This window comes from Pelodiscus sinensis, unplaced genomic scaffold (genome assembly GCF_049634645.1).
Source record: "Pelodiscus sinensis isolate JC-2024 unplaced genomic scaffold, ASM4963464v1 ctg34, whole genome shotgun sequence".
NCBI lineage: Eukaryota > Metazoa > Chordata > Testudines > Trionychidae > Pelodiscus > Pelodiscus sinensis.
Genome location: NW_027465849.1, coordinates 2,065,037 through 2,089,632, shown reverse-complemented (window position 1 = coordinate 2,089,632; position 24,596 = coordinate 2,065,037). Strand labels below are relative to the sequence as shown.

General features: G+C 56.8%; 1 protein-coding gene across 1 annotated transcript; it reads left to right on the top strand.

Moving 5' to 3' along the window:
• The first annotated feature begins 5,326 nt into the window (after nt 1–5,326).
• On the top strand, nt 5,327–23,757 carry LOC142823754 (T-cell-interacting, activating receptor on myeloid cells protein 1-like). The gene is made up of 5 exons (XM_075915075.1): nt 5,327–5,561; nt 15,422–15,709; nt 18,736–19,026; nt 19,472–19,558; nt 23,630–23,757. Exons 1-5 carry the CDS (start codon nt 5,327–5,329, stop codon nt 23,755–23,757), a joined length of 1,029 nt encoding a protein of 342 aa, XP_075771190.1.
• Nucleotides 23,758–24,596: the final 839 nt, after the last annotated feature.

Here is a 24,596-nt window from a genome sequence, read left to right as displayed (position 1 = left end):
AGGAGGAGGCTGTGAGCACTGGGAGTGGCTGGTGTGTTACCTGCTGCCCACTTCCTCCCTCTTGAGAACTGAGGGACCCACAGCAATGGGGCTAGTGGCGGGTACGAAAAGAGGGAAATGGACATAGAATTGACAGGGAGCAGGGAGCTGTCCTGCGGCCAGGACAGGGGGATGGACCTCAGGCCCCATGTGCCCTGGGACACTGGTTAGACCGAGATCCCACGGCCCAGCCCCCTTGAGTCCTTCCACTCTGCTGGGAATTCCCCAACAGCTGCAGCTCACCTTTGTGTAGGAAACATCTGGGTTGGGGGGCATTTTCCTGGGGAGGGGCTTTGAGACTGTTGGGAGAATTGTGCCCTGCTGAAGCGGTCAGCAGTGGAAGACATAACCGTGCTGCAACCATTATTAGGTTCCAGAGTCAACAGTGTGTTGCTGTGAACGGGAGGTGGGTACAAGTGCTAATTCAGTTTCTGTCTGGTTCAGTAGGTCCCAGGGTTAATACCCTCCTGAGTAGCCACAAACCCTGCTTCTGGGTTGTTCCCCCAGGCTCTCTGCAACCTCAGGCAGACAGAAGAGATACATGGGACCATTATCCCCATCTTCCCATCCCCGCCCCATTCTCCCAGGGGGATACACACTGAGCTGTACCCACAGGGGTGCCTTTGTGGTGTCATTGGGCAGCAGCACAGCACCCCAGTCTGGGAGCACCTGGATAGGGGCTGCATGCTGGGGTGAGCTCTCCTGGGCCCTGCACCTGCCAAGCCAACCTGCTCGGGGTGGTGATGTGGATCTCCTGTCCCCAGGCCTGGTACCTGGCTCCACGCTGCCTGGGTGGGTCAACGTCTGCGCTGTTCCCAGATGAGTCAGGTTGATTCCCTCTGTGGGAACGGAACCAGCATCTGTCCGGGACACAGGGGTGGGGAGGGTGTGAGAAAGCCGGAGCCGTTGGCTACGTCTACACTGGCCCCTATTCCGTAATAGGGATGCTAATGTAGCACTTGGGAATAGGCAAATCCACGGGGGCATTTGCATTTTCATGGCTGCCTACTTTAAAGTAGGAATAAGAGATCCTCCGAAAAAGAGCTTATTTTCTGGAGGATCGCGTCCAGACTGGCGCTTTTCTCTGGCTTATCTACAAGCCGGAAAAAAGCGGCAGCCATGAAAATGAAAATACCGCGGGGGATATTTAAATCCCCCGCGGATTTGCCTATTCCCAAGTGCTACATTAGCATCCCTATTACGGAATAGGGGCCAGTGTATACGTAGCCCTGGTGTTTAGGGATAGTTATACAGGGTATCTATAGATCATGGGCTGTGCCGGCCCCCTTGAGTGAGGACGGGACATAGGGATTGGGGCCGGATCAGCACCCCTGGGATCCCAGAATGGGTCCAGAGAGACCCTCAGCGAGATACGGCCCCTGTCTGGCTCCATGGAACCCACAAGCATTAACGACTCGTGCTAATCACCAGGATCCCTGTCCTGGGCCAGCTGCCCTGCATGCTCAGTGCTGAATGGACACAGAGACGGTCCCTGCCCCAGCTAGGGCCCACTCACCCCTGGAGTCCCTGTGGGGCCGGTCTGGGCGCGGTGTCCCTACTGCGGGGCAGATACCCCCTCTCCCCACAGAGCTCAGGGGAGCTTGGCTGCCCCACGGGCTGGGTCACACATAGGTGTTAATTCCCACAGCCCAGACTGGCTCTGAGCTCCCCAGGGAGGTTGGGAACCACAAGGGATTCGGCATTTTGGGCCCAGGTCTCATGCAGACAAGTTCTGAGTCCACCTGCCTGTCCTTCCCCAGACGTGCTCCCTTCTGGCCACCGCCCTGTGCTCCCAGGGCCCCACATCTCCACTACATCACCGCTGTGTGATACCCAGGGTCTGTCCCCCCAACCTCTCTAGACAGAAGAACTGGGGACCTCAGTTCTGTGCAGGGACCCTCTCCCTCCAAAGGTCCGAATGGCCCCAAGGGCATCTGAGCGGGGAGCCCTGTTCCCCAGGAGATGAATTGCTCCATTTCTCCCACTTACCTTCTCCCTGCAGCGCTGTCGTGGGGGGATCTGGCGGGTGGAGTTCAGCTGGGTCGGTTCCCTCTGTGGGATTCAAACATCAGTTGGGATGGGGAAGGATGGAACCGATCACCCAGCTCTAGGGAGGGGCTGAAATGGTGACTCAGCGACTGGGCCGCTCGCCCCATGACCCAGAGTTTATTATGGCTTCAAGTGCCAGGGAGGGAATTCAAAGCTGGAGCGGTTCCAGCCGGGCAGTCCCTGGGCCGTGGCTGCTCTGTGTGTCCCCAGAGTGGGGCAACCATGGAAGCCTCCCCCTGGGAAAGGCTCCTGCTGTGCAACCCCTCTGGGGGTAGGGATCCCCCAGCCTTGGCCGTCACCCTCCAGCAGCTGCTGCTCCCCCCTGTGATTCCATCCTCACTACCCAGCCAGGAATCCCCTGTGCGGGACCCAGAGCCTGACGCTGAATGTCCTGAGGGCCCATCCAGGTGTGGGGCTGGGAGCAGGTACTCCAAGCCAGGCCCCTCACCTGCCACCACCAGCTCCACGGTGTCGCTGGGCTCTGACTAGAGACTTGAGTTCCCCCAGGCGCCACATTGGCAGCTGTAGTTCCCTGCCTCTGTCCGGCTCAAGTTGCGGATGCGAAATTCAGCCATGTCCCCGGTAGGATCCATCGCACGCTGTGCAGCCGGGTCTCCAGCTTTACTGAGCAGGATTCTCCCTCCCCAACACTTGCATCGGCACTGGATGATCACAGCTCCCCCCGGGGCGAACCCCTCACCGGTGCGCAGGGAGATCTTGGGTTTGGGGTAGCTGGGATCTGCAAGCAGGAGGAGACAAACCATGAGACACAGACTCCTGCAGCCCATTCCAAGTAATGGAGCAGATACTGGGACTGCAGAGAGTCCCCTGGATGCTTTTCTCCCCAATCCCAGATCGGACCCCAGTGGTAAAGTGGGGGATTTCCTTAGACATCTCTATCAATGCTGTTTAAGTCGCTTTATAGGCAAGCAGTCATAATCCAACTCCAAAAAAGTGTGAAAGTACCTCCCAAAATGGAGTTTGTCACATGAGCAAGTCGCCTCTTTGTGTCCTTAATAGATAAGTGGTTACGGCCCATCTGCTGCTCTGCAGAGTCACAGGGAAATTCCTTAGATGTGGATCAGCACCACTTAAGGTCCATTGTCAGTCAAGTGCTGCTTTAATCTCATCTCCAGACACCTCTGGTGAGCACCATGCTCAGGGCACAGCCAGACTCCATGTGCACAGATCCCCCGAGGGATGAGAAAATTGGCTGGGGGTGGGACTGGGAGTGGGGACATTGAACAAGGAACTTTTACCTACTAACCCCAGCTCTACGGGGTTGCTAAGCTCTGCGCAGTTGGGGCACTGTTTGGTGCGACAGCAGCAGCGGTAGCTCCCTGCATCTCTCTGGCTCACGGAGCAGATGGGAAACTCAGCCACGACCCCAGCTAACTCCTCTTCCAGCAGCGCAGTACAGTTCCCATCCTTGTACATCAGGAACCTCACGTTCTGGTTGCAACCCTGACAGATGATCTTGACGGCCCCTAAAGCGAACCTCCTGCTGGGGCTCAGGGAGATGGAGGGTTTGGAGCAGTAGGTCTCTGCAGTGAGAAGGGGACAGACACAGTCACTGCGCTGCCCTCGCTGCACGGACACAGGGCTGGAAGAAACCCAGTCAGAGAAATCTGTCCCAGGTCCTGAACATTCTTTGGAGCTACAACCGAAGGTGCTGGAGGCCCTAAAACAAGAGCAGCCCCCTTCTGTGCCCGTCTGTCTGCTCAATGGGCCCCCCACATACCCACCTGGGAAACAGGACACCTCAATCCTATCCCCAGTTCTGGGAGCAGAGTGGTCTAGTGGTTAGAGCTGGGGAGGGGAATGGGAGCCAGAGATGCTGGTGGCTGCACAGACAGTGAGAAAAAGCCCCTGCAGCAGGGAGAGTGGTTAGCCCTTGATTAAACCTAGGTAAATAGTTTACCTCCCGAGGTCTCTTCCAGCCCTAGGATTCTATGAGATGGAGGCCCAGGCTGGGCTAGTGACACCCTGTGATGTCATGGGGAGCTGTGTGGGTGTCTGGGGGATTTGTGTGGGGAATTCATCCCTGTCCCCAGCAGCATCCAGCTCTAAGATCTGACTCCATCTTCCTACAGCAACAGCCTCCTGCCGTGGCACCGACACTGACAGCTCCCACCACAGAGACTCCACCCTGAGGCTGGCAGAGATGGAGGGTCCGGGTGCAGGGAGCTCTGCTTACACACAGGCAGGAGTGAGATGGGGAGACACAAACCCCTCCCCGTGTGTCTGTGACGGGCCCTTAGTGCCCAGCCCCAGGGACAGCACCCGGGCTCACAGACACCTCCCTGCACCCACCGGGACCCAACGGGCTGGGGTCTGAACTGAGCTCCCAGGTCAATAAAAAGAGTTTGAACGGAGTTTTGAGTGAACTTTCAGGACTCAGCTCCTCTTTCCCCCAATCTCCCCAGAGATACTCACCTCCCAGCACCCCGCTCTGCCCGGCCAGCCAGCAGCCTGGAGAGGAGACAGATCATTAGAGAGCAGAGACCCACCTGCCCTGGGCTCAGATCCCTGCCCCCCCATGGGCACCTACTCTGGCCTCAGATCCCCCCATGGCATATGCCCTTCTCTTAGATCCCCCCGTGGGCACACACCCTGGTCTCAGATCCACCCCCACCCCAAAGTGCACATGCCCTGGCTGTCTCAAAAACTCACTGAGGAAGACAATGATGAGCTCAGATGCCATGTGGGGTCCCTCAGCGCTGACACCAGCACCCCAGTGCCCAGCTCCACTGAGCCCCAAATAAGGAACTCAGATGCTGGCTGCAGCTACAGGAAGCTGACGACGTCTCATCTCTTCCTGTGTCCATCGCACCTTGTCACTAATCTGCAGACGAAATCTAGTGCGGTCTCAGCAAGCAGAGGTCCCTGCACAACCCTGGAAACCCTGGGCCCCTCGGTCTGGCTAAGCATCAGGTAGCTCACTGCTGGTCGCCCAGGCAATTACCCCGCAAAGTGCCCTGCAGATAAAAGGGGAGGGGTCACTTGATGGTTCCCTGCTCTGTTCACTCCCTCTGGGGCACCTGGCACTGGCCACTGTCGCAAGACAGGACACTGGGCTGGATGGGCCTCTGGTCTGACTCAGTCTGTTCTTATGGTCTCGTGTTCTTATTAAGATTGAAGGCCAGACCCTGAGGTCTCCTGGCTGCCAAAGCTTCAGGGCACATGGAGGGTGACGTGTTCCCCTCCTCAGAGACACAGACAAGCTGTGAGCTGCAACATGCTGGGTGATGCAGGAATTTCTGCTGTCTTTGGCCACAACAGATTTGTCCTGCAGATTGGAGACTTGTCATGGACACAGGAAGGAACCAGGCATCGCCAGCCTCCTGTAGCTGCAGCCACGTCTGAGCTCCTTATTCCGGGCTGGGTGAAGCTGGGTCCTGGGGTTTTGGTGGCAGAGCTGAAGGGCCCCTCACTGCCCATCACGGCATCTGCTCTCACCGTCCTCTTCCTTGGTGAGTATCACACAGAGCCAGGGCATGTGTCTATATGGGGAAGCTAAGTCCAGGGCATATGTCCCTGGTGGGGGGAAGTCTGAGACCGGGGAGGGGGGCATGCTGGGGGATCTGAGACTTGAGCATGTGCCCATGGGATGGGGAGGAATATGATACGTGTGTTTGGTGGAGGGGGTGGCTCTGAGATCTGTAGATCCACTTGCTCTGGGATCTGGTCCCTATGAGTGGGGCGAGATCTCAGCCTCTGGATATGGGTGACCAGGACTGATAGGATTATCTCTATGGAGCTCTGCGCCTCTCACGCCAACCCACGTCCCTTGTTCTTAACATGGAAATTCCCCGGCTGCCCTGTTCCCCACAGATCCTCACGTCCCTACATCCTGTTCCGCTCGGCCAGGCAGCAGCCTGGAGAGGAGACAGGCCATTAGGGACCAGATCCCAGAACAACTGGATCCCACAGATCTCAGGTCCACTCCCTCTCCCCTCCCTCCAGGCACGTCTCAGATTCCTCCCACGCCCTGGTCTCAGATCCTCCCCTCCCCATGGGCACACGCCCTGGCTGTCTCCAAAACTCACCGAGGAAGGGAACGTTGAGAGCAGATGCCATGATGGGCTGTGAGGGGCATCTAAGTGCTGCCACCGACACTCTGGTGCCCAGCTCCACTGAACCACAAATAAGGTGCTTAGTCAGGTGCCGCAGCTGCAGGAAGCCGACAACGTTTCATCTCTTCCTGCATCCTCCCGCCTTGTCACTAAGCTGCAGGCGACATCTTGTGTGGTCACAGTAATCAGAGATCAATCAAAACCGCGATAACCCTGAAACCATCAACCTGGCCGGGTATCCTGCAGATTCCACTTCTCCATGTCTGCGGGAAGGGTGGGGGGCTGGAGATCTCTTTCCTCCTTGGGGAGCGTGCACCGGGCTGGGAGCCAGGTGATCACAGGGTCTTTGATTGACCAGTATTTCCAGGAAGATTCCCCTCCCCCTTTCTTTCCTTCCATGTTCATGTGGCTGGTGACTCATGTAAATAAAATTAATCCATGATCATGCAATTAAAGGAAGGTGCAATTAAAGGAGGCCTGTTAGTGAGGGGGCAGATTCAAGGGTGTTTGGGAAACAGGAAGTGGGATTTCTTGTTTCTGGAGGGTTTCAGCTGCCCACATGCGGTATGAGCCCTGGCTCTGTGCAATAAGGAACACCTGGGTTTGCTGCCCCTTGCACCACAGCTGAGCGGTGATGGCGGCTTTGCACTGTAATGCCTGGTTCTAAGGGTCTTTTCTCAGCCGGGGAATTAAATAAACCAGGCTCAAAGGAAAATTAGAGCAAAAGAAATTCCATCCTGTGCCCCCAAAGCATCGCCAGCTTGACAGCCCCTTCTCGAGGGCCACTCTCTCTCAGGGCATGAGCCCCTTTGCTACCTGGGACTGAGCCTGTCTCTGCTGTGGGCCCCCTCAGGGCTTCCTCTCGCTCTGGACCCAGGGATCACCAACCCAGGGAATGGGGCAGCCCTGTTCTCCAGCCCAGAGCGACTCTAAACCAGCGTCACACAGGAATGGAGCCAGATCAGATCAGCACAAATCCGGATTCTCTGGGGAATGGGGCAGTGCAAGGCTGCAGTGCCACCTAGTGGCCACAGGTGGACTCCCCAGCCCCTTTCCCTGTGTCCCTTGGTTGGGGGTTCCCATGGAAAGCTGCACAGTGCAAGGGTGGAAGAACAGGGCTGTACTGCACCTCTGACCCCCTAGCATCTGTAACAACCCCACACAACAGGGCAGCGACTGTCGTCACTGCACCTAGCAACACTCACACGGATCCTCTCAGCTCCCAGCCTCCCTGGCCATGAGGCAGGTATGAGAGGAGAGTTACAAAAAGGGAGAAAGGATAAGAGGGAGAAATGGTTTCAGAGGTTGTTAGTTGGTTTCAGCAAACACAGGAGACAGAGGGAGCAATGAAGCCTGGAAGGATAACGGGCCTTGTCTGACGTCCCCCAGACAGTCAGGGGCAGTGCTGGGAACAGGCCCCAGAAGTCCTGACTTAGGGTATGTCTACACTACAAAGTTAGTTCGAACTAACTTTCATAGGCGCTACACTAGCGCTCCGTTAGTTCGAATTTAATTCGAACTAACGGAGCCCTTAGTTAGAACTAGGAAAACCTCATTTTACGAGGATTAAGCCTAGTTCAAACTAGCTAGTTCGAATTAAGGGCTGTGTAGCCCCTTAATTCGAACTAGTGGGAGGCTAGCCCTCCCCAGGTTTCCCTGGTGGCCGCTCTGGCCAACACCAGGGAAACTCGTCTGCTCCCCTCCCAGCCCCAGACTCCTTAAAGGGGCACGGGCTGGCTACGGTGCCCGCGCCAGGTGCAAGCCTGCCAGCACCCAGCCAGCAGACCTTGCATCTGGCATGGATCGAGCCACCCACCCAATGCCCCCCAGCCCTCCCCCTCTTCCCGGGACCAGGCTGGCGGCTCCCGGGAGCTTGCCCGGGACCGCAAGAGGCGGGCACCCGCCTGGGCTAGTGCGGACATCGTGGACCTTGTCCACGATCTCCGCACTAGGCACAGGAAAGTGGCCGGCTAGGGCAGGAGAGCTGCCAGCCTGGCCACCCAGGAGCAGGTGTGCAAGAGAATCAAGGGGGTCCACTGAGACCCCCCGACCCTGAGCCCTGAGCTTACAATGGCCGTCCTGGGTCAGACCAAAGGTCCATCTAGCCCAGTAGCCTGTCTGCTGACAGCGGCCAACACTAGGGACCCTGGAGGGGATGGACTGAAGACAGTGACCAAGCCATTTGTCTTGTGCCATCCCTCTCCAGCCTTCCACAAACTTTGGGCAGGGACACCACTCCTACCCCCTGGCTAATAGCACTCCATGGACCCCAACCTCCATGACTTGATCTCACTTCTCTTTAAACTCTGTTCTAGTTGTAGCCTTCACAGCCTCCTGCAGCAAGGAGTTCCACAAGTTGACTCTTTGCTTTGTGAAGAACAACTTTCTGTTACTAGTTTGAAGCCTGCTACCCATTCCTTTCCTTTGGTGTCCTCTAGTCCTTCTTTATGGGAACTAATGAAGAACTTTTCTGTATGCACCCTCTCCACCCAACTCCTGCTTTTAGAGACCTCTATCCTGTCCCCCCTCCGTCTCCTCTTTTCTAAGCTGAAAAGTCCCAGTCTCTTTAGCCTCTCTTCATATGGGACCTGTTCCCAACCCCTGATCATTTTAGTTGCCCTCCCCTCTCCCAGCCTCTCTCTTCCCCTCTCCCACCTCCTTTTCCAGTCTCCCCCAGTTTTGTTCAATAAAGACAGATTCCATTTTGGAAGACACGTTATCTTTCTTTCATACATCAAGAAGAGGGGCTAGGGAAGGGTAAGTGGAAGGAGGTGAGGGAGGAATGGGGTACGAGCCCCCGATGGGGAGGACTGGGCTGGCTTTGTGGGCTTCTGGGGGTGGAAGTTCTCCTGCAGCCCCCCAATTGCCCGCTCTCCCCAGATGGCAGCCTGCGGCAAGTGCGGTCGGGGTGATGGCCGAGTGCTGTGATGTGCCCAGTGTGGGTACTCCAGGCAATCCAAGCCAGGACTGCTTTGCAAGCAGGGCATCCCTGAGAACTGTCTGTCTGGGGTGGGGGTCGGGACCCTTTAAGCACAGCCCTCGGCTAGCCTGAGACAGCAGCTCCACGCTCTATGTCCTCCTCTGATGCCCTGCCGGCACTGCTTCCGGCCATCCTTAACCCCGGTTCAGGGTCCACTTAATGTGCACATGCTAGTTCGAATTAGCAAAATGCTAATTCGAACTAGTTTTTTAGTCTGGCTCCGTTAGTTCGAATTAGCTTAGTTCAAATTAACATTGTAGTGTAGACGTACCCTTACAGAGTCTGGAGTTTCACACACTGAATTCCAGTAGGTTTGCCAACTGTCCAGTATTGATCTGGACAGTCTGGTATTTTCATCTCTTGGCTGGTGAAAAAAAATCAGAAAATACCGAACACCTAAAATGTCCAGTATTTTCTGATTTTTTTTCCCAGCCAGGAGGTGAAAATCCCGGGTGCTTACCTAGTTCTGTAGGGGAGCTATCTGGCCCAGAGCAGGAAGACAAGATGGCAGATGACTGTCGGCAGCCTGTTAGGGCCGAAAAAGCCTCAAAAGCATTTGTTAAAGGAGACGTGTTATTTTGTTTTTTGCTTAATAACTCGAGGGTTCTTTTTTGCTCAACAACTTTGGTCTCCCCCTTTTGTCCCTCAACAGAATTTTTTCCCTGTTTTTTTTTGGGGGGTGGGGGAGGAGTGTGTTTTGGTATTTTTGGTTAAACCATCTGGCAACCCTGCACTGAATGATCAGAATCAAGTGACTGCAAATGGGCTACAGCCCAACAACCCTTCCTAGGGATGGTCAGCCAGGATGTTAGAAGCACTAGAACAGAATTTCTTAAACTGTGTTAGATGGCAGGTTGGTGTGCCATGAGGCAGTCCGAGGGGTGCCATGGCGATATGGGGACCACACGTCCCTTTTTTTTTCCGGGACAATCGTGGATTTAAAAACACCCAGTGCTAGCGCGGCACAGCAGCAACTCTCCACCTCCACCCAGCACCTAAGCGGCTCCCTTGGTGCTTTGCATGGGCAGCCAGGGCCGCTGCGGGTGGTGCGCAGTGTCCAGAGCTCTGAGCTCACGTGCAGCATGTGCCACTGTCCAGCCCAGCCTCCTCCATCCACAGGTGGCTGCCACCGCTACCAGAGGGGGAGGGGAGCTGGTTGCAGCTGGTGAGCTGCTCCTGGGAGCTGCCACCAGAGTCCCGGCAGGGAGCACGCAGAGCTCGGCTGGAACACGGAAGAGTGGGGAGCGTTCGGACTCTGTGCACGGCCCTGCCTCCCCCACCCCTTCCCACCCTGCTGGGGGAGTGGCAGTGCACAGACCTGCTCGCTCTGCCGCAATCTGCAAGCCAGATCTGGGTGGGTGGGGGCTTTCTCCCTCCCTCACCCGTGCTTAGGGTTGCCAGGTGTCTGGTTTTCTACTGAATGGTCCGGTTTTTGGGGCCTCTGTCCGGTAAAAAAAATCCAGAAAATACCAGACACATGCCATGTCCAGTGTTTCCTGGATTTCTGGCTGGGTGCCGGATGGAAGCCTGGTGGGGGCGGGAGGAGTGGCTGGGAGGTGGGGCGCGATCGGCGCTGGGAGCCCAGGCTGCGTCTGACGCCTTGGGGAGGATGAGAAGCCCTGTCCCTGCTCCTGAGCGTGTGGTGGAGCCGCAGCCGGACTCACTCGCGCTTCTCCAGACTGTGCGCGGGACTTACAGCGCCCTGGGATCTGCACATGCCCGGGTCAGTCCCGCCCCCCTCCCCCCGCTCTTCCCCGACCCTTCCCGACCAGCTCCGCTGCCCCCGACCCCCTCCTCATGACAGGACCAAATACTGCCTAGACCATCCCGGATACACATTTATGTAACCTACTCTTAAATATCTCCACAGATGGGGATTCCACAACCTCCCTGGGCAATTTATTCCAGTGTTTGACAACCCTGACAGTTAGGAACTTTTTCCTAATGTCCAACCTAAACCTCCCTTGCTGCAGTTTCAGCCCATTGCTTCTTGTTCTATCCTCAGAGGCCAAGATGAACAAGTTTTCTCCCTCCTCCTTATGACACCCTTTTAGATACCTGAAAACTGCTATCATGTCCCCTCTCAATCTTCTCTTTTCTAAACTAAACAAACCCAATTCCTTCAGCCTTCCTTCATAGGTCATGTTCTCTAGACCTTTAATGAGTCTTGTTGCTCTTCTCTGGACCCTCTCCAATTTCTCCACTTCTTTCTTGAAATGCGGTGCCCAGAACTGGACACAATACTCCAACTGAGGCCTAACCAGTGCAGAGTAGAGCGCAAGAATGACTTCTCGGGTCTTGCTCACAACACACCTGTTAATGCATTCCAGAATCATGTTTGCTTTCTTTGCCACAGCATCACACTGCTGACTCATATTTAACTTGTGGTCCACTATAACCCCTAGATCCCTTTCCGCCATACTCCTTCCTAGACCGTCGCTTCCCATTCTGTATGTTGGAAACTGATTGTTCCTTCCTAAGTGGAACACTTTGCATTTCTCCTTATTAAACTTCATCCTATTTATCTCAGACCATTTCTCCAATTTGTCCAGGTCATTTTGAATTATGACCCTATCCTCCAGAGCAGTCACAACCCCTCCCAGCTTGGTATCATCTGCAAACTTAGTAAGCGTACTTTCTATGCCAATGTCTAAATCATTGATGAAGATATTGAACAGAGCCGGTCCCAAAACAGACCCCTAAGGAATCCCACTTGTTATGCCTTTACAGCAGAATTGTGAACCATTAATAACTACTCCCTGAGTACAGTTATTCAGCCAGTTATGCACCCATCTTATAGTAGCCCCATCGAAATTGTATTTCCCTAGTTTATTGATAAGAATATCATGCGAGACCATTTCATATGCCTTACTAGGTATACCACATCCACCGCTTCGCTCTTATCCACAAGACTCGTTATCCTATTAAAGAAAGCTATCAGATTGGTTTGACGTGATTTGTTCTTTACAAGCCCATTCTGGCTGTTCCCTATCACCTTGCCACTTTCCAAGTGTTTACAGATAATTTCCTTAATTTCTTTCTCCGTTATCTTCCCTGGCACAGAAGTTAAACTAACTGGTCTTTCTCCTTTGCAGGCTGCTGGCTGGCCGAGCGGAACAGGATGTAGGGACGTGAGTGGGTAATGGGACAGCTGAGGAATTTCTGTGTTAAGGACGAGGGACGTGGGTTGGCGTGAGAGGAGCACAGCTCCATAGGGATGATCCTATCAGTCCTAGTCACCCACCCATATCCAGAGGCTGAGACCTCACTCCTCTCATTAGGGACCAGATCCCAGAGCGAGTGGATCTACAGATCTCAGAGCCACCCCGTCCCCCAAACACATGCCTCAGTTTCCTCCTCTTCCCAATGTGCACAGGCCCAGGTCTCAGATCCCTTCACATGGGCACAGGCCCTGGTCTCAGACCGCCCACCAGGGACACATGCTCTGGACTCATCTCCCCTTATAGACACACACCCTAGTTCTGTGTGATACTCACCAAGGAAGAGGACGGTGAGAGCAGATGCCAGGATGGGCAGTGAAGGGCCCCTCAGCGCTGCCACAAACGCCCCAGTGCCCAGTGTCACCCAACCCTGAATAAGGAACTCACATGCTGGCTGCAGCTACAGGAGGCTGGCAATGCCTGGTTTGTTCCTGTGAATATGACAAGTCTCTAATCTGCAGGAGAAATCTGGTGTGGCCAAAGACAGCAGAAATTCCTGCAACACCCAGCTCACAGCTTGTCTGTGTCTGTGAGGAGGGGGACACGTCACCCTCCATGTGCCCTACAGCCTTGGGGAAGGTGCACTGGGCTGGCAGCCAGGCGACCACGGGGTCTGGTCTTCAATCCTACTAAGAACATGAGACCATAAGAACAGACTGAGTCAGACCACAGGTCCATCCATCCCAGTGTCCTGTCTTCCAACAGTGGCCAATGCCAGGTGCCCCAGAGGGAGTGAACAGAGCAGGGAACCATCAAGTGACCCCTCCCCTATTGGCTGCAGGGCACTTTGCGGGGTAATTGCCTGGGCGACCAGCAGTGAGCTACGTGATGCTTAGCCAGGCTGAGGGGCCCAGGGTTTCCGGGGTTGTGCAGGGAGCTCTGCTTGCTGTGACCGCACTAGATTTCACCTGCAGATTAGTGACAAGGTGCGATGGACACAGGAAGAGACGAGACGTCGTCAGCTTCCTGTAGCTGCAGTCAGCATCTGAGTTCCTTATTTGGGGCTCAGTGGAGCTGGGCACCGGGGTGCTGGTGTCAGCGCTGAGGGACCCCCCATGGCATCTGAGCTCACCATTGTCTTCCTCGGTGAGTTTTGGAGATGACCAGAGCATGTGCACTTAGGGGGCAGGGAATTTGAAACCAGAGTGTGTGCCCAAACGGGGATCCGAGGCCAGAGCAGGTGCCCATGGGGAATCTGATACCAGGGAAGGTGCTCATTTGTGGGGGGCGGGGGGGGGGGGGAATCTGAGACCAAGGCATGTACACAGGGCAGGTGGGTCTCTAGTCACTAATGATCTGTCTCTTCTCCAGGCTGCTGGCTGGCCGGGCAGAGGGGGGTGCTGGGACGTGAGTATCTCTGGGGACATTTGGGGAAAGAGGAGCTGAGTCCTGAATGTTCACTCAAAACTCCGGTCAAACTCCTTGTATTGACCCGGGAGCTCAGATCAGACCCCGGCCCGCAGGGCCCCTGTGGGTGCAGGGAGGTGTCTGTGAGCCCAGGCGCTGTCCCTGGGGCTGGGCGCTCAGGGTCGGTCATAGACACACGGGGAGGGGTTTGTGTCTCCCCATCTCACTCCTGTCTGTGTGAGCTCAGAGCTCCCTGCACCCGGAACCTCCATCTCTGCCAGCCTCAGGGGGAGATCGCTGTGGGGGGAGCCGTCACCATCTGCTGTACCATCTGCTGTCAGTGTCGGTGGCAAGGCAGGAGGCTGTTGCTGTAGAAAGATGGAGTCAGATCTTGGAGCTGGATGCTGCTGGGGACAGGGGTGAATTCCCCACACAAATCCCCCAGACACCCACACAGCTCCCCACGGCATCAGAGGGTGTCACTGGCCCGGCCTGCGCATCCATCTCATAGACTCCTAGGGCTGGAAGAGACCTCAGGAGGTAAACCATGTACCTTGGTGTACACAAGGACTCATCACCCATCTGCTCCTGGTGTCTGGCTGCAGGGCAGGGGCTTTTTCTCACTGTCTCTGTGCAACCAGCATCTCTGGCTCCCAGCCCCTCCCCTGCTCTAACCCCTAGACCCCTCTCTGCTCCCAGAGCTGGGGAATCGGATCCGAGTGTCCTGGCTCCCAAGTGGGGATGTGGGGGACCCACTAAACAGACAGACGGGCACAGAGGGGGCCTCTCGGTTTAAGATCTCAGGCAGCTCCAGTTGTAGTTCCAAGGAATCTCTGGGATCTGGGAGAGATTCCTCTAGCTGGGTGTAAGGGGTGGACACCCCCAGTGTGCCTCAGTGCCCCTAGACTGTCCTCATATAGCCCCTCTCAGGGCAAGTTACAGTCTGTATGGGTTGCTCATCATAGGCACACAGTAGTATATAACTGGCCCTTTAAGCAAGGCCGAGTCCACAAAGCAGTTTATAACTGTTGTAACGGGGTGCACCCTACTCCACTGGGTCCCAGCCCAGGGCCCTGTGAGCGACCAGGTAACAGGTCACTCCCTCGGCAGGGCCATCCAGCCGAACGCACCGAGGTTCTCGGGCCAGCTCCCACTCCTGCCCTGGGCCACTTCCTACCTGGATCCCCAGGCTTCCTTCCCCTGGACTTGTCCAGCTGGCTGCGATCTCCAGGCCAGCATCCCCTCAGCCAGCAGTCTCTGGGTGGCACCAACTCGCCTCCGCCTTCCTCCCAGCCCCTCTTGGAGTCCTTGGCAACCACTGGGTAAGAGCTCCCTGCTCCAGTCCTTCTCCTTCAGCTGTGTCCCTCCAAGGAGATCCTGCTCACTCTGCAGTCAGCCCTCCACTAGCCTCCCTAAGCAACCTGTGCTTCTCTATATATACCTGCCAGCTGGGCTCTCACTCCCCTAATGGGTTCAGCTGGTTTCCCCAAGCCAATTGTGCTGCCCTAGATAGTTGCTGCCAGCTGGGCTCTCCCTAGCCCCAAATAGCTCCAGCTGGCCGCTTTCTTTCTAGCCCCGACTCCGGGCCTGAGTCCTGGTCTTAAAGGGCCAGTGCAGGGCAGGCGCCCTGTCACACTGCGTTTCTCCCAACCCCATCTCCATGCGGCGAGGGCAGCGCAGTGACTGTGCCTGTCCCCTTCTCACTGCAGAGACCTACTGGCCCAAGCCCTCCATCTCCCTGCGCCTCAGCAGAGGGGTCACTCTGGAGACCACCGTGACCATCCGGTGTCAGGATCAGTACCACAACATGAGGTTCCTGCTGTACAAGGATGGGAGCCCGACCACGCAGCAGGAAGTGGAGCTGGCTGGGCTCGTGGCTGAGTTTCCCATCCACTTCATGAGCCAGAGAGATGCGGGGAGCTACCGTTGCCGCTGTCGCTCCAAACAGTCATCCTACTGCTCACAGCTTAGTGACCCCGTGGTGCTGGAGTTAGTAGGTAAACGACCCTTGTTCAGTGTCCCCGCTCCCAGTCCCACCCCCAGCCGATTTTCCCTTCCCTCAGGGGATCAGTGCACATGGAGTCTGGCTGGGCCCTGAGCCTGGGGCTCAGCATAGGGGGCGTCTGGCTGGAGAGGGGATTAAAGCAGCACTTGACGGACAATGGACCTTAAATGGTGCTGAGCCACAGCTAAGGAACTTCCCTGTGACTCTGCAGAGCAGCAGGTAGGCCATGGCCACTTACCTATAAAGGACACGGACAAGCGACTTGCTCATGTGACAAACTCCATTTGGGGAGGGACTTTCACACTTTTTTGGAGTTGGGTTATGGCATGAACTGGATTAAACTCACCGGCCACACTGTGATCTAAGCGCACACCCACATCGTTATACACTGAACTTCCAAGAGGACACGGTCTCTGCTGTTCTGCTCATTTTTTCTCATTCAGGGTTGTTAAACCCGTGGAATAAATTGCACAGGGAGGTTGTGGAATCTCCAGCACTGGAAATATTTAAGAGCAGGTTGGATAATCTTGATTCCATGATTAAGCACGGACGTGCTAATTGACAATATTTTCCCCAATTTTTTTCTTCTCTTTATTCTCCCTATCCCCTCTCTTTCACTGCTATTTATTTGTACCCTAGACTGCTTAACCACATTCATCTCATGAAATGAGCTGTGCACACAAAAGCTCCCGATACCATCTACATTTTTTGTTAGTTTCTAAAGTGCTTCAGGGCCATTCTTTTTTTTTCTCTCACAGGTCGTATTTTCTAGACCTTTAATCATTTTCGTTGCTCTTCCGTGGACCTTTTCCAATTGCTTCACATCTTTCTTGAAATGTGGTGCCCAGAACTGAACACAATACTCCAGTTAAGGCCTAATCAGTGCAGAGTAGAGCGGAAGAATGACTTCTCGTGTCTTGCTCACAACACACCTGTGAATACATCCCAGAATCATGTTGCCTTTTTTGCAACAGCGTCACCCGTTTGACTCATGTTAACTTATGATCCACTATGACTCCTCGATCCCGTTCTGCTGTTCTTCCTAGACAGTCGCTTCCCATCCTGCATGTGTGAAAGGGATTGTTCCCTCCTAAGTGGAGAACTTTGTATTTGTCCTTATTGCACTTCATCCTCTTTACCTCAGACCGTTTGTCTAGACCCCACCCCAGTCACAAACCCCCTTCTGCTGGTCATTTTGAATTATGACCCGATCCTCCAAAGCACTTGCAACCCCTCCCAGCTGGTATCATCTGCAAACTCTCTATGCCGTCAGCTAGATCTGTGGTCACCAACCACTACATCAGGCTCCTCTTGTAGATCCCAGAGCCTCTGATGGGATCCTGACTGGTTTGGCCTAGAGTCTAGCAAGTGCCTGCTCTTCAGCTGCCTCCTCCCCCCCACTGCTGCTTTTCTCCTGCCCTTTGCCTTGTAGCTGCCTCTCCCCCCAAGAGCCTCCTACTTACTCTGCAGGGCAGCGGAGGGAGAGGAGGGCGCTGGTGTCAAGGTGTCCCCTCCCACCATCTCCACAGAGCAGAGGGGGGCACAAGAAGACTTGGGAGGGAGTTCGTTGCCCCTCCAAACCAGGGCAGTCTCCCCACCCTGGGGTCTCAGGCTTCTTCCTTCAGGTGCAGTCTAGGAAAAAGACCCCGGCCTCTGCTTTCCTATTCCCTTTGTTAAGGAGTTGTGGCCCCTCCCGACCAACCACTGCTCACACTGAAGGACAAAAGATTGTTTAAAGGTGGCTCATCTAGAAGTTGCAGGTAACCCCCTCCATGTCTCCCATTCACTCACTTGAAACTCACAAAGTATTCCCCACTCTCTGGGTGTGTCTAGACTACAGGGTTTTGGCGACAAAACTATACCTGCGTCCACACTGCCTTTGAGTTATGTCGACAGAACATCAACAGAACTCAGCAGTTTTGTCGACATACGTAAACCTCATTCTACGAGGAATAACGCCTTTTGTCGACTGAGCTCTGTCAATAGAAGGCATTATTGCATCTACACTGTCCTTTGCGTCCACACTGTCATGTCGACAAAGCGGCTTGCTTTGTCAACAGAACTGGATGGAGTCTAGACGCTCTTTGTCGACAGTATCTGTCGACAAAACTTCTGTCGACAAAACCCTGTAGTCTAGACGTACCCCTGTGTCTAATTTTACACACACACATGAGACACACAGCAGAGTAAGATCAACAGAACCAGTGGATCATGACATGAGATTGGTGGGCTACACGAAATAATTCGCTCACAGCACCTTTGAGTTCTGTAAATTCATGTCCATGGGGAGGGGGACGGGTCTGTCACACCGGCCATGTCGCCTGTTTCCATGAAATGTGTTTATTCAGCCAGTGGCAGACACTAGTCAGCAACAGTTCAATGTGTGACCCAGCACGGGAGCTCCTGCTCAACCCGCTGTCGTGGACCCTGCTCTTTCTGGGCTCCTGCTTCAGTGGGAGCCCTTCTTGGGCGTTCAGCCATAGGCCCTTCCACTGCCTGGGATGCACCTCTCTGAGCCCCCAGCCGGTCTCTGCCGTGGGCCCCTCAGGGCGTCCCCAGTCCAGCAGCCTCCTCCTTCCAGCCGATCATCCTGCATCACCAACCCACCAGCTGCTCCCCTTGTCTTCAGTGCTGGGTGAGCAGGTCAGCTGGGCCTCCTCATCTCTGTCCTCTCTCCTGGCTGGACCTGTCTGGACAGGACTCCAGGCTCCTCTCTCCTCCTGGAGCTCGGAGGGGCCTTCTGGGTCGCCCATCTCTAGCCCATTGTCCCAGGAATTGGGGGTCGCCCCTGGTCCTGGGGAACAACAAACCCTCCCTCACCACCCTGCTACACACACAGCCCCCTGCAAAACAGAGACCCACAGAGCATTGACACAGATCGGTAAGGAAATCCCCCACTTCGCCACCGGGGTCGGGCCTGGGATTGGGGGGGAAAAGCATCCAGGGGACTCTCCTTGCAGCCCCTGGGGCTGGGCTGTGGGGGTCTGCGTCTCATGGCCTGTCTCCTCCTGCCTGCAGATCTGAGCTACCCCAAGCCCTCCATCTCCCTGCGCCCCAGTGAGGGGTTCGCCCCAGGGGGAGCTGTGACCATCCAGTGCCGGTGCAGGTCTGGGGGAGGGCGGGTCCTGCTGAGGAAAGCTGGAGACCCGGCTGCGCAGCGCGCAATGGATCCCACCGGGGACGTGGCTGAATTTCGCATCCGCAACTTGAGCCGGACAGATGCAGGGAACTACAGCTGCCAATGTGGCGCCCGGGGGGACCCAAACATCTGGTCAGAGCCCAGCGACCCTGTGGAGCTGGTGGTGGCAGGTGAGAGGCCTGGCTCGGCGTCCCCGCTCCCAGCTCCACTCCCGGATGGACCCTCAGGACATTCAGCACCAGGCTCTGGGTCCTGCACAGGGGATTCCTGGCTGGGTGGTGGGGACGGAATCACGGGGGGGGGGGAAGGGGGGACAGCAGCTGCTGGAGGGTGACGGCCAAGGCAGGGGGATCCCTGCCCCCAGGGGGGTTGCACAGCAGGAGGCTTTTCCAGAGGGAGGCTTCCGCGGCTACCCCGCTCTGGGGACACACAGAGCAGCCACGGCCCAGGGACTGCCCGGCTGGAACCGCCCAGCACCGAATTCCCTCCCCACCCGGCCTGACACTTGAAGCCGCAATAAACTCTGGGTCATGGGGCGAGCGGCCTAGTCATTGAGTCACCGTTTCAGCCCCTCCCTGGAGCTGGGTGCTTGGTTCGGTCCCTCTCCTGTCCCAGCCGATGCTCATTTGAATCCCAAAGCAGGGCCCGATCCAGCTGGGACCCAGCAGGAGGATCCCCCCATGACGGCGACGCAGAGTGAAGGTGAGCTGGAGAAATCGAGCCATTCATCCCCCAGGCCCAGGGCTCTCGCTCAGACACCCAGGGGCCATTCGGGCCTTTTGAAGGGAATGGTCACTACAAGGCTCAGCTCTTCCGTCTAGCGGGAGCTGGGCAGACCCTGGGGACGCCAGGCCATGGGACAATGGGGATGTTGGGCCCTGGGAGCGCAGGGTGGTGGCCGGACGGGAGCACGTCTGGGAAGGGACAGACAGACGGACTCAGACCTTGGCTGCATGAGACCTGGGCCTGAAATGCCGAATCCCGTGCGGTTCCCAACCTCCCTGGAGAGCTCAGAGCCAGTCTGGGCTGTGGGAATTAGCACCCGGGTGGGACCCAGCCCGTGGGGCAGCCAAGCTCCCCTGAGCTCTGTGGGAACAGGGGGCTCCTTCCCCGCACTATGGTCACTGCACCCAGACCGGCCCCACAGGGACTCCAGGGGTGAGTGGCCCCTGACTGGGGCAGGGACCGTCTCTGTGTCTGGTGTCCGTACAGCACCGAGCACGCAGGGCAGCTGGCCCAGGACAGGGCTCCTGGTGATTCACAGAAGTCGTTAGTGCTTGTGGGTTCCTTGGAGTCAGGCAGGGGCTGTATCTCGCTGAGGGTCTCTCTGGAACCCATCCTGGGATCCCAGGGGCGCTGATCCAGCCCCAGTCCCTGTGTCCTGTCCTCACTCCAGGGAGCCGGCTCAGCCCATGGTCTATAGATTCCCTGTGTAACTAGCCACAGGCACCAGGGCTCCGGCCTTCTCACACCCTCCCCACCCCTGAGTCCCAGACAGATGCTGGTTCCGTTCCCGCAGGGGGAACTGCCCAGATTCATCCTAGAACAGTCCCAACATCGACCCACCCAGGCAGCGTGGAGCCAGGTATCGGGTCTGGGGACAGGAGCCACTTCGCCACCCCAAACAACAGCTACAGGCTGCATGAGGAGCCTCTCCCTGGAGGAGCCATGAACAGCCTCTGGGTGGGATGGGGGGTCAGATTCCAGGGGACAGATCCTCACAGCAAATGCCCCATCTGGGCTGAGACCTTCCCCGGACACATTTCATGTGCTGGGGTGGGATGCGGGGGGAGGGTTTCACTGGACAGGTGCCAGATTGGCTTGGCGGGGGTAGGGCCTAGGAGAGCTGCCCCCAGCACACTGCCCCTCCCCAGGTGCTCCCAGCAGCACCACAAAGCCACCAGTGTGGGGCACTGCTCACTGTGTATCCAGGAAGAATGGGGTGGGAGATGGAGAGCTGGGGATAGTAGTCCCTTGTATCTCCTCTCTCTTTATGAGTCTGCGGGAACAACCCAGAAGCAGAGGGCATTAACCCTGGGACCTACTGAGCCAGATAGAAATGGAGTTAGCACTTGGACCCACCCCCATTCACAGAGACGCACTGTTGACTCTGGAACCTAACAAGGAGTAACGGTAGTTCAGAATAGGAAGCCTAATCCGAACTATCTAGTTCGTGCCGCGTGTAGCCGCGGGCACGGAGTCCGAACTAGCGGACATTTAAAAATGGTGGCACCCGGCAACATGCAAATGAAGCCCGGGAAATTCAAATCCCGGGCTTCATTTGCAAGTTCGTATGACTACGTTAACCACCCTAGTTTGAACTAAGGTGGTAGTGTAGACATACCCTGAGTGTTCAAGGGGAAGGGGCTGGGCAGAAGGTAACACACCAGCCTCCTCCTGCTTCTCGGGCAGGGGACTCCCATCCCAGCTGCCCTGTGGGGCAGAGGGGCAGGGCTGGCTCATGAGGAACTGGGTCCACTCATGGACAATTCTGCTTGTGTCTCTGCAGGGAAGGGACCAGCAGTGAGACAGAGCAGGTGAGACCCCAGTTCTGACCCCTCCCCCGAATCGACCTTCCTCAGGACTCCTGGGTTCTCTCCACAGCTCCTGGTGGGGCCTAGTGGTTAGAGCCAGAGGCTGGGAGCCAGGACTCCTGGGCTCTGTTACTGTCTCTCTCTCTCTCTCTGTCGCCACAGGGAATCCGAGGCTGCAGCCACAGTGTGTAAGGTAGACATGGGGAGGGGTGTCTCCTGGGGCCCCAGGTTGATGTGGGATGCAGACCTGGCACCTGCCTCCATTTCCCCCTCTGCACCATGAGGCTAAGGACTCTGGCCCAGCCTAATATGCTGGGGGCAGAGAGGCCAGTCTGTGAAGGGCTCAGATGCGGGTTGGGGGGGCTTGGCCCCGGGGCCTGATCTGCACCCAGCTCCTCAGTGGGACGAAGCAGGAAGACCTGGTGAGTGCCCCCCGCCTCCCGCTGGTCCCCACCTTGCCCCCCTCCTCCACGAATGGACCATGGATCCTCCCCCATCTGGGCCTGGGCAGGTTCCACAAGGACCATGTTGACATTGGCCCCCAAATCCCGCTTGGGCTCCTGCATCTGTACGGACAGACTCTGCACTGGGGATCCCCCCATGTAGTGTAGGGTGGGAGGAGGGATCTGGAGGCCCAGAACACAGAGAGTCAGAGCCTGGCTATGGCCCTGCAAACTCACCCTGAGCCCCCCAAATGTTTACATTTGTCTGAGTTTTGCTGGGGCAGTGGAATTACATGGGGGGCTGGTACGAAGGACACACACACACACACACACACACACACACACACACACACACACACACGGTGACTCTCTCCCCTCCCGTACTCAGGGTCTCAACCCCAGTGTGTAGGGCCTTATCTACGCTGAACTGGAGCCCCAGGTGCTGCAGACCAAGAAGAGGGCCCCAGCCCTGGCCTCTGCACCTGTTCTTTACGCTGTTGTCAGGGTCCCACACCTGCCCCCATAGCCTTCCCTGTCCTCCTCCCTCCCCCTCACTGCACCTCCCAGAGCCCCATAGGCAGAGCTCAGGGAAATCCCCATCCCTGCTTGGTACCTGCCCCCCATGCAATTCTGCTGGCCCCTGCAAAGCTCAGACGAATGCAAATGTTCAGGGGGAGGTTTGGGGGTGCTCAGGGTGAGTTGTGGGGACGGGGGCAGGGCCAGGCTCTGACTCTCTGTGCTCTGGGCCTTTAGCCCTCTCCTCTCTCCCCATGAGAATGGAGTGGGGGGGAGCCCCAGTGCAGAGCCCAGCGCTGGTATCTCTCTCTGAGGATGTAGGAGCCCAGATGGGACTGGACGGGGGGGCCTGATGTCAACATGACCTGTGCAGGCCCACACTGGGGGAGGATCCAGGATGCACTGGTGTGGGAGGGGGAGATGTAGAGCTGGGGGAGCTCAGGAGGGGGTACTTTCCAGGACATCCTGCTGCTTCCTTTGGTGCAAGAGGGCATCTGCAGAGCAGAGACACTTCCACTGAGGGGCTGGGCACAGATCAGGCCCCTGGCCCAGCCTGCACCTGCCTGCCCCACCCCAACACACCAGGGTGGGGTTGGGGGCAGGGTCCCTAGACTCATGGTGCAGGGAGAAAGAGCGAGAGAGAGAGAGAAATAGAGCCCAGGAGTCCTTATTCCTGACCTCTCCCCTCTCCCTCTGCCAGCTCTAACCACTAGGCCCCTTTCCTCACAGTGCTGGGGAGAGAACCCAGGTGTCCTGAGGCAGGTAGATGGGTGGGGGAGGGGTCAGAACTGGGGTCTCACCTGCTCTGTCTCGCTGCTGGTCCCTTCCCTGCAGACACGAAGCAGAATTCTCCAAGAGTCAAGCTGGGGCCCCACATGCCACCCCTGCCCCTCAGCCCCACAGGGCAGCCGGGATGGGAGTCCCCAGTCCTGTTTTGCCAGGTGAGCCACGATCCCGCCAGCTGCTCAGCTGGGAAACTCCAGAGACAGGCTGAGCTCCATGCCGCAGAGAGCCCCTTACAGCCCCACCCCCACCCCACCCTGTGCAGCTCTGCACCTGCTTGTGCTGCCCTGGGGCTCTGGCACCAGCACTGAGAGCCAGTGGGCAGCACCCCCTGCTGAGCCTCCTGCCCCACCGCCTGAGTGGGTGGCCTAGAGTCCTCAGGAAGGGCCTAATTGCCATGGCTGGGGGGAGATGGAGCGACAGCCCCACTGCCCCTCCCCCACTGCCAGCTCCCTGCTCCTCTGTTGCCTCCAAGTGACCCTCCCCTTCCCCCACAGCAGACCCCCGTGAGCACCTGGATTTCACCCACGGCAACATCTCCCGCCTGGGACTGGTCGCCATGGTCCTGCTCATCCTGGGGCTGATCCTGGCCTATTGCAGCTGCCCGAGGGGGGCCCTTAGGTGAGAAGACCCCCCCCCCCGGTCTGTGCCCCTTGCTCTGTCAGGGGCTGGGCCCAAGGTGACAGGCGCCCCTCTCACCCGCCGTCTCTCTGCGCCCCCAGGAGCCTGGATCTGGTCGCATGGAGAAGAGAATCTCCCGGGGGACGAGCTGCTGCCACTCGGGGGTGTGAGACACCAGCACAAAGCCCCCAGCGTCAAAACTCCTGCCTCAGGGAATCTGCCCCCCAACAGCTCCCAGCCTGACAGCTGCACCCCAGTGTGACGGACCGGTCTGTGGCTGGGCACAACTGAGGGCGTCTGCTCAGGGTGAATTGCTCAAATCCGGGGCTCCTTACAGCCCCCAGACTGGTGACCTCTCCAAACAGGCCACAAACCAGTCCCACAGGGCGCTTCAGCAGCCTGCCTGAAGTCTCCCGAGCAAAACCCCTCCGACACCCCAGCAATATCCGTGCCCAGATGGCCCCAGGCCTCATACACAGGTGGGGGGTCCTAGCACCCAATCCCACCTACCCCGAACAAGTTCTGTCCGGTTCCAAGAAACCAGCCACAAATTCCTGGTCAATTTACCCTCTGGACCTTACCCACAAATCACGCTGGGCCAATCCTTTAGAATCTAAAACTAAAGGTTTATTATCACAAGAAAGAAAAGCATGAGAGTGAGGTTGTTAAAGATTAGTACGTTACATGCACCGAATCTCCCAGTTCTCGATGCAGGCTCTAGCAGAGATGTTGCAGCTGCTGGTTTAAAAGTTCTTGTTGCACATCCTAGCATCAGGATGGGTTCACAGGTCTTCCGGGCTCTTCGATCCCTGCAATGCTGCCTCTGGGATGAAGTGCTGAGCT